Source organism: Nothobranchius furzeri, chromosome 2 (assembly GCF_043380555.1).
Source record: "Nothobranchius furzeri strain GRZ-AD chromosome 2, NfurGRZ-RIMD1, whole genome shotgun sequence".
Lineage (NCBI taxonomy): Eukaryota > Metazoa > Chordata > Actinopteri > Cyprinodontiformes > Nothobranchiidae > Nothobranchius > Nothobranchius furzeri.
Genome location: NC_091742.1, coordinates 52,881,796 through 52,899,666, shown reverse-complemented (window position 1 = coordinate 52,899,666; position 17,871 = coordinate 52,881,796). Strand labels below are relative to the sequence as shown.

Sequence of the window (17,871 nt, the reverse complement as noted above, 5' to 3'; positions counted from 1 at the left end):
AGAGAAGAGAGAGAGAGAGAGAGAGAGAGAGAGAGAGAGAGAGAGAGAGAGAGAGAGAAATCTGGGCTGCACTTAAATGAGTGGAACACAGAAAAGAAATTTTTGAATAGTTTTTTCTGATTCTAATGGATTACTCTGAGTTTTTCATGCAGGCTGAACATGACAATAGTCTCCTACACCTACCTCCTGCATTAGCTTCTGATGTGAATCTCTAATGTGAATCTCTAGGATTAGAAAAGCCTGACAGATCTACGTCGCACTGTCACGACATTAACGGACTCACCCATCTTGACTCATGAGGAAGGCTGTTGTTTTTTAGCGTCCAGGCTAGTAGAAGCTAAGTGTTAGCATTAGCAACAACACCACAGAACAGAACTCCTTCAGGCTTGTGGTATTTGTGAAGATGTAACTATGTTGCAGAACAAACTGAGTCAGTGGTAAAATCACATTGTTCTTAACTGGTAGAGAATAGGCACTAAGGTTAAAGTTTGACAAGAATCATTGCATTTTACGCATTTAATCTACTGATTTATGTATATAATTTCTAAAGACAGCTTGAAGTGAGTAAACGTCTAAATATTTTACAGGAGGAAAAATAGAGATATATATATCGTATATTGGAATTCAGCAAAAAGATGGAGATATAAGTTTTGGTCCATATCACCCAGCCCTACCATGAGTGTAATCATAGATATGTATATAAACATATGTTTATATACATATCTATGAGCGTAATCATCTGGTAGTGGATTTAAATGCATCATGGATTTTGATTAACATGATTGATTATTTCTGTGAACAAGAAATAATTACTGGTAATATTGTGGCTGATAGGATATGAGCCACTTCTACATATGATTTAATTATTTTAGATTAATTATAAATAAAAGTGCATGTGAGACATTTTAGACATGCATCTCTAGATAGATATTGTAAGTTTGGGATTTTTAAATATGTTTTAGTATTTTTTGGTCCATGCTCCAACATTTCTGAAACGAGACAATTGGTTTAAAACAAAATAATAAACCAAGCCAAACATTTAATTTCATGTCATTGATTTCTTACGCACTGGAACCTTGGCATAAATACTTGACATAATAGATTTTTTAATGACAGGCATTTTTTTGTTTTTATCATGTGTATTGTAATAAAACAAAATTGCTATTTTTCTTACCTAAACTTAAAAAAGTGTTCTTAATTTCTGTGAATAGGTATGCTAAATTGATGGGTTTTTTTTTACTGGTAAATAACTTCCAAGATGTCCGAATTATCAAAATAGGAAATAAATTGTGATTAATTTGAGATCGTGATTTTGCAAAAAATAAACTGATGGTTTTTTCCTCTATTGCTCACCCCAATTTGTAGTTGTTAAAATTACAATTTGTTTTACAAGCTAATAATTCTTAAATAAGGTGACAGACATAGTTGAAATAAACTTAATTACTTTTCGTTTTAATTGAAGGACAACATATGTGTCAGTCAAGGCAAAGTGAATAAGGAAATAGCCTTTACAGCCCCATTCATTTTTTTCTTTTTTTGGGCGACCCATGAGCTGACAAGAAGGGGAGGCAACTGAAGCCTAATTTATTATGTTTCTCTGTTTATTATGTTTCCCTACTTGAAATAGGACTTTAAAACAGTTCTGTATTGTAAAACAATGGTTTTGTTACCTTGATGCTCGTCTTTTGGTGATCCAAGGTCTGTTTCAAGAAATCTGACCTTCTTCGGTGGCATGATGAGAGGATATACATAACAGTCCTGGTTAACATTAGATCCCCACAAGCAACCAGCATGACTACTGCCTCGCACGGGAGCCAGTCTGCCATGTAGGTGGACTTCCCCGGTCCAAGGAGCCCTTCTTAGATTCTTGGGTGTAAGGGTTTAATTTACATCTATTTAATGAACCATAAGACATGAGATTCCATAGAAAATGTGAAATCAATCTTATGGATCTTTGGGTACTTTTAACCAGAAGATTGGAAATTTTTATTGCAGGGATTATGTAACACTTCATATTAAGAGAGAGAGAGAGCGAGAGAGAGAGAGAGAGAGAGAGAGAGAGAGAGAGAGAGAGAGAGAGAGAGAGAGAGAGAGAGAGAGAGAGAGTCACCTTTAAAACGTTTAAGAAGATTTACTTCTAAACAATTTTAAACAAGACTAACTCTAAACTCTAAGTGAATGGATGGATCTTGGTGTGAGTGAGACGTGAGATGAATAGTGTATGTGTGAGTGATGTTGTCATCAGAACTCTCGTATCCAGAGAAGCAAGTCTGAATGATGTTGTGATGTTTTGCTCTTAAGCTATGATTGGAGTTTCATAAACACATAAGACGCCATGTTGTCGCTCCACACATACCCTTAGAATGAGACCTCTGTATAGATCCAGAATGCCAGGTCCTCTGACCCCCCTTTGGTACCGGAGCTGATGAAACAGCGTCAGCAGTACGACAGACTAGTTATGCCGCCCATCGAAGCACGCGAGGACTCCAGTTCTTTTTACAGATGGCGTTCTTTATTTGTGCCGTTATTGACTAGCAAAGCTAGCATCATGCAGCACCATAAACCACCGTAGAACTACAAACCGACAGAATAAACAATATGTTTACATAAATATAACACATAAATCACAAATAAAGGTTACAAAGTCTACTAACCACTTTGCCTGCTTGTAGCTCCGAATGGGAGGGGAGAAAACAAGTTTTGCTTGCTGTTAGTCTCTTATATTAATCTGAACGTATTCAGCATATATCAGCTTCCTTTCATACGTTAGAAAAAAAACGAGTGCACACGTTAAGCTAACCGGAAGTTGTTGAGAAAGGCAAGTGTGCCTTTCAAAATAAGAGCACGAGCTCCGGTTTCATCAAAAATAAAAAGAAGCATTTTACAATGATGTTTTCACAGCATTCACACTCCCACCAATCACACAAAGTGATTCATTTAAACTATATACAATAACTTGTTAAACAACAAAAAAAACTACCAACAGTAAACAAAGGCACCTTCTTAAGATAACCCTTTACTCTGCTTCAAGTAATAGCACTGTTTTATGTATGGCTCTCTCTAAATAAAGTGGCTGGGATGTGCGCTTGCCTCTGTTGTCCAAAAATGTGTTACTAACTAACAGCTTGACCTTTCTAACCCTGTTGTCTGCAGCTGGGAAGACTTCCACTATCCTTGCCAACTTCCACTGGTTTCTTGGCAGGTTGTCGTCCCACAGTAAGACAATGTAATTTACTTTAGCATTCCGTCTCTCAGTAGTCCATTTTCTTCTTTGTTGTAAATTGAGCAAATACTCCCTTTTCCACCTGGTCCAGAACTCATTTGATAGAAATTGAACCCTCCTCCATCTTTTCTGAAGATATAAATCTTCCTTCACAAACTCACCAGGCGGGGGCATGATGACTGAAGATTTCATTGTGAGGATATGATTGGGGGTCAGAGGTTCCGGGCCTGATGGATCATTGAGATGGACAGTGGTCAAAGGTCGACTATTCACTATAGCCATCACCTCATATAAGTATGTCCTCAGTGATGAGCTGTCAAGTCGACTTGCAGATTGGTCGAGGATAGAGGTGAGGATACTCCTTACAGTGCGGATCTGCCTCTCCCAGACGCCGCCCATGTGACTGGAAGCAGGAGGATTCATCACAAAGCTGCATCCAAGTTCTTTCACACGTTCCTCTTGTAGTCCTTTCATCATGTTTCGGAACTCATTTTTCGCACCTACAAAATTGGTACCTTGATCACTTTGAAGTTGTCTCACATTGCCTCTTATTGCAATGAAACATCGCAATGCATTCAGGAAAGCATCAGAAGAAAGGTCATCCAATACTTCTAAGTGGATGGCTCTTGAGCACATACATGTAAATATGAGCCCATATTTCTTTAGCTCTTTCCTTCCTTCTCTGACGTAGAATGGACCAAAACAGTCCATTCCACTGTACGTGAACGGAGGTGTACTTTCCATTCTCTCAGGGGGAAGATCGGCCATTTTTTGTTCTTGGTTAGACCTTCTGAACTTCCTGCACTTTACGCACTTGAAGATAAAGGAAGAGACTTCACCATTACACCCAAGGATCCAGAAGCCATTCGCACGAACTTCATTGATTGTCATTCCACGACCTTGATGACACACCTTCTCATGACAGTGCTTGAGTATGAGACGAGAGACATGATGTCCTTTAGGAAGAATGGCTGGGTGTCTGACATGTGGATGAAGTGCGGCTTGGGTCAACCGTCCTCCCATCCTCAAGATACCCAGTCTGTCCAAGAATGGGCTTAGCCTTTGGAGGCAAGTTGACTTGTTCCCTTTGACTTCTTCCTCTTGGCTTAGTGCGTTGATCTGGTAGTGTCCATCCTGCTTCTGCTTTATACTTTCTTTCAGTATTGCAAGGGACCGCAAGTCTTCTTGTGATATTGGAGCTTCTCCACCCTTTCTTTCAGAGAAGTCTGACTCAAAAACCTTTATCATGTCTGATGGGGAGATAACTTCTTTAACTTGGGTTCTAGCAGAAAAATGGACTTCTGACTTGAGTTCAGAGGAAGGCATTGTAAGTGGTATGACTTGCTTAGCAATGATATGGTGACTTACACCTATTTCATCTTCATAATCATTGACGGTACTGTTATACCCGACAATGCTCCAACCCAGCACAGACTTGAGTGCAAAGGGTTGATTTTCACTTCCATGGATGACTTCTCTTGGAGCCAGAGCCTGAGAACAGTTATAACCGATTAGCAAACCTACCTCACAATCTAATTCTTGCGACATCTCCTATGCAAGATGTTCTAAGTGAGGCCAGGACATTGCGGTTTCACTTGTGGGAATATGAGCTCTGTTAGCCGGTATATACTCCCTGGTGTAGCTTACTGGAAGCTTGATCTTAACTTCAGATTTCAAGCCTCTCACTTCCAGACCAGTCAACCTTTCACTGGATACAACCTTTGTTCTTGATGTTATTGTTGACACCTTGAGCTTTACTGGATCTTTCTTGGCATCCAGTGTGTCGGCTACATCCTTCAAGATGAACGTAGTGTCGCTCTGAGAATCGAGCAGAGCATACACTAGTATTTCCTTGTCTGGTTGAGTCAATGAGGACACATAGACTGGAACAATTGGTGAAGTGAGAGTTCCGCCCCTTTCTTGAATAATCCTTAGAGAAGTAGCTCCATCTGACTCAAGTGTTTGCTTTGGTTTAAAACTCTTGTCTTTGTCTTGGTTGTTTACCCTCGGTTGATCTTGTTCAGACCCATCCTTGTCATTTTCAGTTGAATGAGTTTGTTTTGGATTATTTTCTTGCTTCTGTTCCCTTTTTTCACGATTTTGATGTAAGCACGTTGGGTGAGGTTTTTTACACGTGTCACATGTACTTCTAGACTTACAGACCTTGGAGTGATGTCCATTCTCAAGGCAACCAAAACAGAGTTTCTCTTCCCGTACAAACTTGACTCTTTCATCAAGTGGTTTTTCGATGAACTTGCAACATTTATGGAGAGTGTGATGTGGCCTTTTGCAGTAAAGACACTTCTTATCTATCCTTTCACTTGTGTTTGTAGTGAATGTCTTAGCACCAACTTTATCTTTTGGAGATCCTCTTATGTCTTGCTCGCTTGACCTTGATTTCTCTCCCTTTAGATTCATAGCCTGCCAAGATGTAACAGGGTGGCAAGCAATGCGAGCCTCTTTGTTGAGGAATGAGACGAAGTACTTAAAGTCAGGAAATGCACCGATTTCATCCTGGAAAGTAACGACTGCTCTGTTCCACCGTGAGCTCAACCAGTCTGGTAGTTTTTGTGCTATTTTTTGATTTTCCATACAGTCATTCAGAACTTGTAATCCTTGTACATATGGCATGGCTGATTCCACACTGCTCAGAAAATCTGCAAACTCACGGAGCTCCACAGTTTCCTTTGGGCCAATTTTGTGCCATGAATGTATTTTATCACGATATGCCTTGCCAATCAGGAAAGGATTGCCAAACCTGTCTTCGAGCACATTCCAGGCAGCATTATAAGCTGTTTCTGAACCAACCAGAAAATGACCTTCTATAGCTCTTTTTGCTGCACCGCCAACATACTTGCGTAAGAAGAACAGTTTTTCTTGGTTTGGAAGGTTTTTCTGATTAATTAAAGTGGAAAAAGAAAGTTTCCAATCAGTGTACTTCAGGGGGTCTCCAGTGAAAACAGCAGGTTCAGGAATTGGGATTCGATTTGCAGCGATAGCTTCCGCTAATGTTTTAACCAATTCATTGGTTGTGTCATTTGGGTTGTTTGATGTAACTGTTTGAATGGGATTGGACTGATAGTTCACAGTTGGTTTATTAAATGAAGATGCTTGTGGCACAGATACTGAGGTATAGATTGGTGAATGAGGAGTAAAGCTTTTAGTGACTGTAACCTGGTATGGTTGTTGAGCTACGGATTGGTTTGCTGGAAGGATTTGAGGATGCCTTTCTTGTGAGCTAAGAGGTTGAGAAAGTGCTGGATTTTGTGGTAGAGGAGGTGGCAACAGATGATCTTCTTCATCGTCACTATGAACAATTTCAGAATACACTTTCAGCCTTGCCTTTGCTGCGTTAAGCCTTTTAAGTTCCTCTAATCGTTCAACTTCTTTCTTCTTCTCCTCAACCTTCATCTTTCTAGCTGCACTTTCTGCAATAAACTGAGCTCTTTTCCTTGCATTCTCAGCCTCATTTTCAGCTTTCTGCCTAATTTCCTCTGCTTCTTTTTCAGCTGCCAACACTTGATCTGCCTGCTCAAGTCTCCAGATTTCTTCTTCACAGTCATGTTGAGCTTTCATTATTTTTAGGACTTCCTCTGTGGCAGCTGCTTCTGCTGCAGCTTGTCTAGCATCTTGTGACCTGTACGAATACTCCTTTGAATGTCTGGTCTTTCCTGAAGATAAAGAGACATTAGATGTTGTAGCTTCAAACACAGACTCCACATCGGGCCAGGATGATACTTCTGTACCATCATTGATGAGAAACTTCTGTGCCTTTTTATTTGCAACCTTGGTGAGCGATTGGTAGGTATCGTTGATTCTGCGGATTTCTGAATTTGGATGATCTGGATGTACAGTATCTCTTATTTTAAGATAAATATTATCTATCTCAACTTGGTTTGTATTTATTTTACTCATGATCTCCGTTAGCTCAGAATCATCATTGTACTTTATGGCCTTTTTCAGTCCATTTATTTTGTGCTTCCACCGCTCATAAGCTCTGTTGAACTGTGCCTTCAGATCCTTCAGTCGATCATCTGCTAAAGCTTGTCCTTTTTCAGTGAGCGTTCGTTTGCGTTCACTTTTCCTAATGCATGCAGAATGTGGGAGATCTTTAGTTTGAGACAGTGAGTCTAGTGCAGTTGATGTGACCGTCTCACTAGCTTGCTTATGTGACTCAACCTGAGCTTGCATTTCCTTTGTAGTTGCTTCTACTTGCTCATTAATATCAGCTTTCTCTTGTGAAGTACATATATTTTCAATATCACCCCTTTGTGACATACTGACTGTGTACTTTTAAGCCTATAAATGTACTAGAGTTGTAAACTAAAGGAATAAAATGAATTTCAGTAAACAGATAAAGGTTGAACAATTTTCTGCCGTTAACTTGAGCTTAACTTGTGTCTAAACTCTTATGTAAACAACTTAAAATAAATGTTAACAGCACATTTGGCAGAAACACAAATAAGAATCTCCTGTGATACAATTACCAGCAACCTCCACACAATCTTAATGCAAACACAATGCAATTATATGCATAACCTAGAGAATAAACCCTTAATATTATTATTTATTTATATATATTTTTTCCTAATCAAATTACTTGATGAGTGGATTTGCCTATAAAGTTACTTAGCTCTTGCAGTGTAGCCAAGTGGAAGGGAAGCTTCGCTGCTCCTTTAAGATGTACACGATGGAATGTGTGATGAAAAGTTCATGGCAGTTCTGGATCTTTCTGCTACTTCTGACCCGTTTACTTTAACGTGTCCACCTTTTAAGCTTTGTCCATACTGCTCCTTTAATCTTCTCAACACAACGTTCACCAGATGACACGATGTATCTTCAACTGCAGACTGCTCCTCTACCCGACGTCCTCAACGGTTTGGCACACTTCCTCTTCATATGGAGTCTTCACCTTTCCTTTGCGTGGTGAAGTGTTCTACTATGCCGCCCATCGAAGCACGCGAGGACTCCAGTTCTTTTTACAGATGGCGTTCTTTATTTGTGCCGTTATTGACTAGCAAAGCTAGCATCATGCAGCACCATAAACCACCGTAGAACTACAAACCGACAGAATAAACAATATGTTTACATAAATATAACACATAAATCACAAATAAAGGTTACAAAGTCTACTAACCACTTTGCCTGCTTGTAGCTCCGAATGGGAGGGGAGAAAACAAGTTTTGCTTGCTGTTAGTCTCTTATATTAATCTGAACGTATTCAGCATATATCAGCTTCCTTTCATACGTTAGAAAAAAAACGAGTGCACACGTTAAGCTAACCGGAAGTTGTTGAGAAAGGCAAGTGTGCCTTTCAAAATAAGAGCACGAGCTCCGGTTTCATCAAAAATAAAAAGAAGCATTTTACAATGATGTTTTCACAGCATTCACACTAGTCTTTGGATTGTCTCCAGGTAAAAAGCGACAGTTGGTTGACAGCGTCAGATGGACCCGGAGGGTTAGTGAGTTCAGCTTTTATTCTGAAAGGAACCGTTGCTTGGTTGGTAAAATGCAACAGATTTTATCCAGCTTGTCGGTTCTTTGCTTAAAAAGGAAGTCAGGGTGGCCAGTCCGATATTTCTCTTAGATTGCGGTGAACTGGACTAAGATGGCGTGGGGACTGGTTTTATTAATCTGGATGTTGTGATTTATGGTCAAATCAAAGTTTGACAGATTTATAAACACCACAGAGACTATGCCAGTCTTCAGAAAGGAAGGTTCCGATTGGATGAGAAAGATAAAATGTGTCATGTGTTTACATTATGTGGATCAGGATGTCTAGTGCAGCTAGATTAAAGTCATATTACTTATTAAAACTTACTAATCACAACATTGTCATTTCACAGATTGGTCAACATCTTATTATTGACTAACACTTTGCTTGATTAGCTTTATTAAAAATAGAAAGAGTTCTTTGATTTATTAAAAAGAAAGAGTCCTTTGTCTTCATTCTTCTCTTGAGCTGGAAAGGAGAAGTTTTAGAAGCAAATGCATGACCTTGAGGCAGTCTCATGCAGATTAGTTCTGTGTCAGAGGCGTCTGAGGAGAGTGGGTACATGGGTTAGCTAAGTTAGCTAGTAGCTACACTGGTTCATGTAATCCAACCCTGTTCCAAACGTAACAGCCCCCCCAGAAATTAGCATTTTGGGCGTAGTTTTTGTCAAGTCATGTCTCGTTAACTCCAGTTACTCTCATTATATTTTAGTCACCGAAGAGCTATTTTTTTTTAGTCAGTGTCTCGTTTTCGTTATGACAAAAAGGGGCGTCGCCGTCAACAAAATGTATTTGTCATCGTTTTATTAACAAAAACAACACTGCAACCAAGGGCCATTATGGTCTACATTTTTTGAAGCAAAGAAGGAGGGGCTAAAATTGCAGTTCCACCCTTATCCGCTAGGGGCTGGCACCAGAACTGAGCAAATCCTCATTGACTCCCATGTTAAAAACGCCAATTTCACGGCAGAAATAAACATGTTTACAGCCTGGCTCAAAAACCCATTTTATATCTAGTTTACAATCGTGGCAACTCTGAGGGGGCTGACTTTTTTGTAACTCTTCTGTTTAAGTGGAATTTAATGCTTAAAGAGCAAGTCACCCCCAAATCAACCTATTTTTGCTGATAAACTGTATAAAAGAGTGTCTAACCATGTTGTAGACACGTGTAGTCAATAATTTGGTATGTTAGTGCATCTTAGTTAAAATTTAAATATTCAGAATAAAGCTGTCAGTGTTGCACCCTCTTCATGTACGAACTCTGCACTGCATTTGAATTTCAACCAGCCATTGCTATTGGCTAACCCCAAAATTCCACTGTCTCCGCTCCGGCACGAACTCCGCAGCAAAAGCGGTCCCGTTGTAGTCAATCAGAGTTGTTCCACTACTGTGGCCGTGCGGCGCAGTGCGCCGCCCGCCGTTCCGCCATCCGGCAAAAATAGGATTGATTCTATTTTTGCCGGACGCCAGAGCACCTCCGCAGTCAATGGACAGAAATCACAACCGCCCAACAGGAAAGGGAGCAAGCACAGCTTCCATTTTTTCACAATAAATCGATAAACAAAAAGCGTTTTTTGTTTCATATGCACAGGTTTAATAACTTTTAACAACTATCAATGGCGGTTGAACTTTAATGCTCAAAAATAAGCCATAAATACAGTTTCCACTATCAAAGTAGTCACACTTTGTTGATCCAAACACTGCTGATCCCTCAACACAAATGATGGGCAGATTAAACAGTTCATTTCGATGCTTCTCCCACACAACGGGTGTTTGGATCTAACATCCGCATTTATTGCTCGGACTGTATCGCAAGATCTCGAAAATCCCGCGCATGCCTGTTTGCGCACCTCAGGTCTCCGCACCGGAGCGGAGCCGTTGTAGAGCGGGTACCAGTATAGTTTGAGTTCGGAAGCGAGCGGCAGCGGAGGGCGGGGGCGGAGCGGAGATAGTAGAATTTTGGGGTTAGAGGTACCCTATGACTTTAGCTGGTACCATATGATATCACAATGCCGTTGTGAACCTGTGTGTGTGTGTGTGTTTGTTAGCAGCTCTGCCCTCTCTGTCAGCCAGGCAACAGCATTTGTTTAAATGTTCAAGCAGGACGTGAGTGGAAAAAGACTCTGGTAGGGGGTGACTTGCTCTTTAAAGGAATGAATAATTAATGCGCATCAGAGCCACGTGACTTCAGAGCTCGCTCCAGGGAAATGCCTCAGCCTGGGCCTCACGTTAATAGATGTTGGACCTGTTCGACTCTCTGAATTTTTGTTTTGTCTGTGTGTTTTTGTTTGGATGTTAATCAAGGGATTATTTAGATAAGAGGGCAAGCTGTGGTTATTGACTGCACTAACAGGTCATCCAAGCAGTTTCTGCTTCTTTTTATCAGTAAGTAAAATTATACTTCTGTACATAATTTAGCTGGTTAAATGGGGGAAATGCTGTGTCATGTAACTGCTTGCTCAAGCATGTCAGTGGTGCTGCTGCTGGATAAGAAACTTGAGTTGATGCTCGTCTTCTGTCTCCTCCCCAAGAAGAGTTGCTAGAGCAGGCGGCTGGCTGTTCCCGTTTCCCGGGGCAGGCGACACATGGACCAGCTCCCATGTGAGGCAGTAGTCATGCTGGTTGTATTTTAAGAGTCCCAGTGCCTATTAGATCTCCACAGGCAACCAGCATGACTGCAGCCTCGCACGGAAGCCGGTCTGCCGTGCGAGTGGGCTGACCCTTCTTAGCTTCTTGGGTTAGTTAACTTAGCTTGTAGCTGCATTGGTTTCATTTGTTCCAACCCTGTTCCAAACGTAACAGCGTTACCCTCAGCTCCACCTCTTTTCCCATTTTTGGATTTTTTGGGTGTGACTCGTTCAAAAATCAGTGGTGGAAACCTCCGGTTTTTAGCTTCAACTTGCCCCCAGAGGAGCAATGTTGATATTTTTATGTCGATGGGTACAATTGACCTTTAAAAGAAACTTTATGCTTTTTGGTTTTGAATATGCCATTTCTATATAACGTGAGTGTGCGTGTCTGTGTGTGTGCGTATGTGCGTGTGTGCGTGTGTGCGTCCGTGTGTCTGTGTGTGTGTGTGCATGCGTGTGCCTGTGTGTGTGTGTGTGCGTGCAGGCGTGTGCCTGTGTGTGTGCGTGCGCGCGTGTGTGTGTCTGTGTGGGTGCGCGCATGCACGCGTGCGTGTGTGTGTCTGTGTGTGTGTGTGTGTGTGTGTATCTTGCATAAACAATTGGTAGAATTCTGATGTTTTTCCTCCAGAGAGAGAGGGAGACGCCTTCCAGGACGCGGAAGCTCCACTCTCTGAAAAACCTGGAACAGTGATCCAGTTCACCTACCACTCCAACCCTCAGATGATCAGCACCCTGAAGGAGACTGAGGATCGATGTCCCGACATCGCCAGAACCTACAGCATCGGCCGCAGCATGGAGGGCAGGGAGCTGCTGGTGATTGAATTTTCCAACAATCCTGGACAACACGAGCTGCGTGAGTACAACCCATCCACTTCTGCTTCCTCTTCCTCACATTGATTCAGTTTCACTATAAATGCTCATCTGCTTAGTGGAGCCCGAGATAAAGTACATCGTAAACATGCATGGGAATGAAGTGTTGGGCCGCCAGCTGCTCATCTACTTGGCTCAGTATCTTTGCTCTGAGTATCTTAGAGGAAATGAGCGCATCCAGACCCTCATCAACTCCACCCGCATTCACATCCTGCCCTCCCTGAACCCTGATGGATATGAGGTGGCCATGTCTGGATCCAATCAGAACAACTACGGCGATGCTGATGAGGTAAAGGTTCCATGTTTATTACTCTGCACCCAAAGTCATACAGATAGAAATAACAGACACAACACCTATCAATATTTTTTATTGCAAAATAGATTTTTTTTAGATTGAAACTAACACAATACACTTGTTTGATCTTGCCTTCCAAGTGACACATGTCTCACCCCTTCTAGGGGCCAAAGGATCACCGACCACTTGCGTCACATGTAAAAAAAACTGCCCTCCATTTTTTCTATTCCCTCATGCTTGCAAATTTTTTTGCACACCAACATCTCAGTTTGGAAATCCAGACTTAGAAACTCTTTGCTGCTTTTATGGCAGCGCTGCCTGTTCACAGTAGTGGATCAACTGAACAAGAAATGAGTGGGTTTCCACCTTTGGGCCAAAGCCGAGGTCCTAGCTGAAGTGGACCATTTTAAGAATCTCAAGGTTGTGTTTACGAGTGAGGGATGGGGAGGTTGTGTGAATGTTCCCACTATTGGTGTGGTATCAGTATGTTGGTGATATATTTGTAAATGATGATAAACAATCTACAGTCTTTGGGACTTTAAGACTTAAATCATTGACTTTTCAGTTTTTTACGTACCTGAAACATATTTTTTAACACTATTCAGGGGTACAAGTATAGCTCTTGGAACACTGGTCAAAACAACGCCCAGAACGTCGACCTGAACAGAAACTTCCCTGATTTGACGACAATTGTTTACAACCGACGCAGACAAAAGGGTTTCCGCACCGACCACATCTCAATCCCAGATAATTACTGGTTTGGTAAGGTACAGAGTGATCATAATGGCCTAAAAGATGTCATCGTTTCTGTATACTTCTTTGACTTTAAACAAAATAATTTTAAATGCTGCTGAATTCCAGGTTGCACCAGAGACATATGCTGTCATGAAGTGGATCCGCTCCATCCCGTTTGTGCTTTCTGCCAACTTTCATGGTGGGGACTTGTTGGTGTCCTACCCCTACGACTTGTCCAAACACCCTCTAGGACACAGCATGTTCTCCCCAACACCAGACGATAAAGTAAAAGGGCTTTTTGATAACAACACTCACTAAAACAAACAAAACACTCAGTAAACATGTTTATTTGTGACGTTTATCAGCTGTAACCTAAAGTAAGAGATCTGATCTGTAGCATTTGGTCCCTCTGATAATATTAACCCTTTAAAGCTTTAGTATCCATCCCTTTAGCAGCTCATGTCAATATAACAAGTATATAATTCCTGAAAATACTGCTTTAGGTAAATGTACAATATAATGTAAGGTGAAGTATTGCAGTGCTTACAACTTCCACAAGGAGGCAGGAGACCTGTACAAAATTCAGACAATTGCAAATATGATGCAGCTGGTTGTAAATGATTTCTAACTGTTAATATCTTAATTTTATAGATAACTATTTCAACTTGGAATAATACAGGTTCATTTGACAAGCTAAATTAGCTAAAGGGGAGTACAGCAATTTCAAAAATAGCTTCAGTTACGGAAAACACTCGTAGCAGCGCTCAAATATCACAGCATTTTGCCGGAGTAAATATTCATAATTGTTGAGCACTGCTACGAGTAATTTCCGTAACAGAAGCTTTTAACAAATCCCAACAGGAAGTGCTCCAGCTAGCTAGCTTGTTTGCTGAATTCTTGCTAACTAACCTTGTAACATGTAATATTTATCTGTATTAAATGTCTACATAGTTGTATTTTTGAAGCTGGAGTAATTCTAGAAATCTACCTTGGTTGTTGCCCTGCTCACACTAGCTATTAGCTCATCAGTCCAGTCAGAACTCTTCTCCATTTCTCCAAACTGAGGTCACTGGTCACAATAATTGTTCATGGCCTTTCTTTAAGAACTTTAAAGATCCATAATGTTATTTTATTATAATTTAACTCAGTGTATAAACAGTTATCATTTATTTTATACACACCCTACATTTCTATATCTGTTTTCATTGCTTTTTGTGGTAACAATGTATTAATTTCCCCAGCTCTGGCATACTAATGAATAAAAAACATGGACTTAAATGTGCTCTACCAAGTGGGTTAAGGAAGTATCTGATGTAAGTTCATGTGATAGAAGATGATCAACTGTGGCTTTTATTTTGTAGGTTTTTAAACTGCTGGCAGGAATTTATGTAAATGCCCACGAAACAATGTCCAATGAAAACGCTCGATGTGGATTGTCTCCTACTAAGAGCCAGAAGGGGACCATTAATGGAGCCCAGTGGTATAGCATCACAGGAGGTCAGTCATTGTAATTTTAGTCACTAGAGGCCTCTGTGATATGATGTGAGCTGGGTTTTGTTCTTGTCTCTGATCAGGAATGCAGGACTTCAACTATCTTCACACCAACTGCTTTGAGGTGACCGTGGAGCTGGGTTGTGATAAAATCCCTCCTGAGGAGGATCTCTCCCTTAGCTGGCACGATAACCAAGAGGCTCTGCTGTCCTTCATGGAAGCAGTGAGAGAAACTTTTCTGCTCTATGCGTAATACGTTGGCCTTTGGATATATCTGGAGATGAACTAACTGATGATGTTGCTGACCAGGCTCATCGAGGTATCAAAGGAATAGTGAATGATGAGGAAGGAAATGCGATAAAAGGTGCTCGGATATCTGTCAGAGGAATACGGCACGACGTCACTTCAGGTAACGACGAGACTCACCTTTCTCACCTTTCCAGACTGAATCATTAAAAGTGGTCGTGATGATTAGTTCTCCGGGCTTTCTAAATCTGATGAAAACAATGTGCAGAGTGAGTTTAAAATGGAAAAGGGAAAAAACTTAGGACTACTGAGGAAATTTCAGGGTTTAAAATGATCCAGATAAATAGAATGTGAATGTTTCAAGAATAGAAAAGTAAATCCATCTCAAACTGGAGCTGAGAGATGCTTCGTTAACTCTAATCTCAGGTTTTAAAGCTTATTGGAGATTACGATTCCATTGTGTTCATTTAAACTTCAGTTTATTTATTTTTTTCAGCTACAAATTTAAAAACATTGTATATTTTTGATAATTCATTGAATTGAATTTCATTTTTTTGCTAATTATTTTAGGATTTCTTGAGTTAAAATAAACATATCTATCATGTAGTATTACAAAGTAAAATAAAAGGGGTTTTAGGTTTTGATTTGAGGTGTCATTTTATAGCTGAATGACTCAAAGGTCAGAGTTCAGCTACATCACTCCACCTCTGTAACCTCTGATTGTTTTAGCGTCCATGCCGGGTGAAGCGACTGCTCGAGTACATTGTCCATGTAAAAGATTTGTTGTTGGGGTCTTACCAGGTAAAAAAAAAAAAACTATATGAAATAAGCAAACAGTCCAAAAAATAAAGTAAAAAAATATTGTAAATATTTACACAACTAAATAATAAAAAAAGGGAAATTTTTTTATTCTAATCAAAACATACACAACTAAACAATCAAATTAATGAAATTAAATTAAAATAATATATACATAATTAAACAAATAAACAAATTTAATATAATAAAACAGACAAACTAAACTAATAATAAAATAAATAAAATGGAAATGAAAATCAAATTATATATATATATATATATATATATATATATATATATATATATATATATATATATATATATATATATATATATATATATATACACACACACACACACACACAGTTAAAGTAATTTAATCTAATAAAAACAGACAAACTAAACAAGCAATCAAATAAATTTAATTTTATTTAAATGAAATTATGTATACATAATAAAAAAATTAATTACATAAAATTAAAACAGACAAACTAAACAAATAATAAAATAAAATGAAAATTAAATACAATGCATACACAGTTAAAAATTATTAAATCTAATAAAAACAGACAAACTAAACAAATAAAATATAAATTGTAACGAATATATTACAGAACTATATATAAATCAAGTAAATAAATACAAAACTAAATGATCAATCAAGTATATACAATTTTGAAAAGTTATAAATAAACAAACATTTCTCTATAAATAGTCAATTGTCAGAAAACTGGGTGAAAACTATGACAGAGTCAAAACTTGGCGGATCTTCAGAAAGCCTAAAAGACAAACGACTGAGACAATTTAAAATCATTTTATATGTGAGTCTGGCTACTTGGAAGGAAGATGACTCAAACAACACAACCGTAGTTGGTTCTTATTTGGTTCATTAAAATATTTTTCTGTTATTTAAAACTCCAGCTACATTTTCTGTAATTATCAGTTTTCAGTCACATGAATAACATCCATGAACCGTTCTAAAGGGACTGGTCATGATTGCCTCTCTGCAGCCACAGCATCAAAACTCCTTTAATAATATGTATTACTTGTAATTATAATACCTTATGATTGTCCTGAGTCAGTGTTACACCTTTTAGATCATTCTTTTCACCTCTTGGGATGCCTTCAGCATGTCCAAATACTGAGTCTTTCTCTTTCTGTTAAGCTGAAAATGGAGACTACTGGCGCCTCCTCACCCCAGGCACCCACATCGTCGCTGCCTCTGCTCCTGGCTACACCAGATCCACGAAGAAGGTGCACTTGCCACGCATGCAGAAGGCAGGCCGAGTGGACTTTGTGCTGCAGACAGCTCCTCCAGACTCTGGCTCACAGGAAGCTGACAACATCCTCCCCTCCACGGGCAACTATGAGCGGTTTGACCCCTATAACCAGTATGTGCAGTACACCATGATGGCTGAGCTGAACCAGAACCAGGGAGTGCGGGCGGAGAAGCCCTGGTGGTGGAACTACTTTGTCTCTGTAGGAGGCCCCGCCCCCACCTGGCTGCTCAAACAACATTAAAGCTTTAATCAGAGGGGATGCAAGCTGTCATGTAATGATTCTGCTTTGCTTTAAATATCACACATTTTTACTGTCAGTGGCTCAGATTTATTTTTTATTTTTACTGTAAATGCCTAATTTGCATTTGATTTAAAATAAATAAAACATTTAGAAAGATTTCCCCCTTTTGTCTTTTAATAAAACGTGACACCATGTGGCCACTAGAGGGCAGGCTGCAACAGCTTCTGGTCAAAACTGTTGCTGGCACAATTTTCCAGGAAGATTTATTGGCCCACATCTTTCCTCTTATCTGCTTATTTGTTCAAGAAAAATCCCAAAAGGGTTAAATATACATTGTAAGAAATTAAATGTTGATTGAATTAACCAAGTTAGGTCAACTGGGTCCACTAAACGTGGTCTCTTAAAGGTGTAGATCACTTGTTTAATGAATACTAGGAATGTGTGTTGGCGATACGATACGTACGTATCACGATACAGGGGAGAAGATACGATATATCGTGATATATTGTGATACACTCAGCCAGACACTATTAGCAATTTTTTTAGACTGAATTCATTGTAGGGAAATT

General features: G+C 39.6%; 2 protein-coding genes across 3 annotated transcripts in view; one reads left to right on the top strand and one right to left on the bottom strand.

The window, feature by feature from the left end:
- LOC107396996 (carboxypeptidase Z) overlaps positions 1-17,458 on the top strand; it is a 30,701-nt gene extending 13,243 nt beyond the window's left edge. Inside the window, exons 4-11 of the mRNA XM_015976851.3 lie at positions 11,975-12,199; positions 12,276-12,505; positions 13,117-13,278; positions 13,373-13,531; positions 14,608-14,743; positions 14,821-14,960; positions 15,047-15,146; positions 16,947-17,458. Of these exons, the coding sequence (XP_015832337.3) occupies positions 11,975-12,199; positions 12,276-12,505; positions 13,117-13,278; positions 13,373-13,531; positions 14,608-14,743; positions 14,821-14,960; positions 15,047-15,146; positions 16,947-17,302 (1,508 nt within the window). The 3' untranslated portion in view covers positions 17,303-17,458. The remainder of the gene's footprint in view (positions 1-11,974; positions 12,200-12,275; positions 12,506-13,116; positions 13,279-13,372; positions 13,532-14,607; positions 14,744-14,820; positions 14,961-15,046; positions 15,147-16,946) is intronic.
- Positions 2,491-8,611, bottom strand: LOC107396997 (uncharacterized). 2 transcript variants are annotated; one of them, XR_011517091.1, is made up of 2 exons: positions 2,655-8,611; positions 2,491-2,574 (listed from the first exon to the last, which is right to left on the bottom strand). XR_011517091.1 is itself a non-coding variant. In XM_070546441.1 (2 exons), exon 2 carries the CDS (start codon positions 7,499-7,501, stop codon positions 4,775-4,777), a length of 2,727 nt encoding a protein of 908 aa, XP_070402542.1. In that variant the 5' UTR covers positions 7,502-8,280; positions 8,361-8,611; the 3' UTR covers positions 2,491-4,774. The 2 variants fall into 2 exon arrangements, 1 of the variants encoding a protein (XP_070402542.1); XM_070546441.1 differs by having other exon boundaries at positions 2,491-8,280; positions 8,361-8,611.
- Positions 17,459-17,871: the final 413 nt, after the last annotated feature.

Excerpts from the sequence above, each read along its gene's own strand:
- LOC107396997 (XM_070546441.1), bottom strand. The coding sequence starts at position 7,501 with ATGTCACAAAGGGGTGATATTGAAAATATATGTACTTCACAAGAGAAA.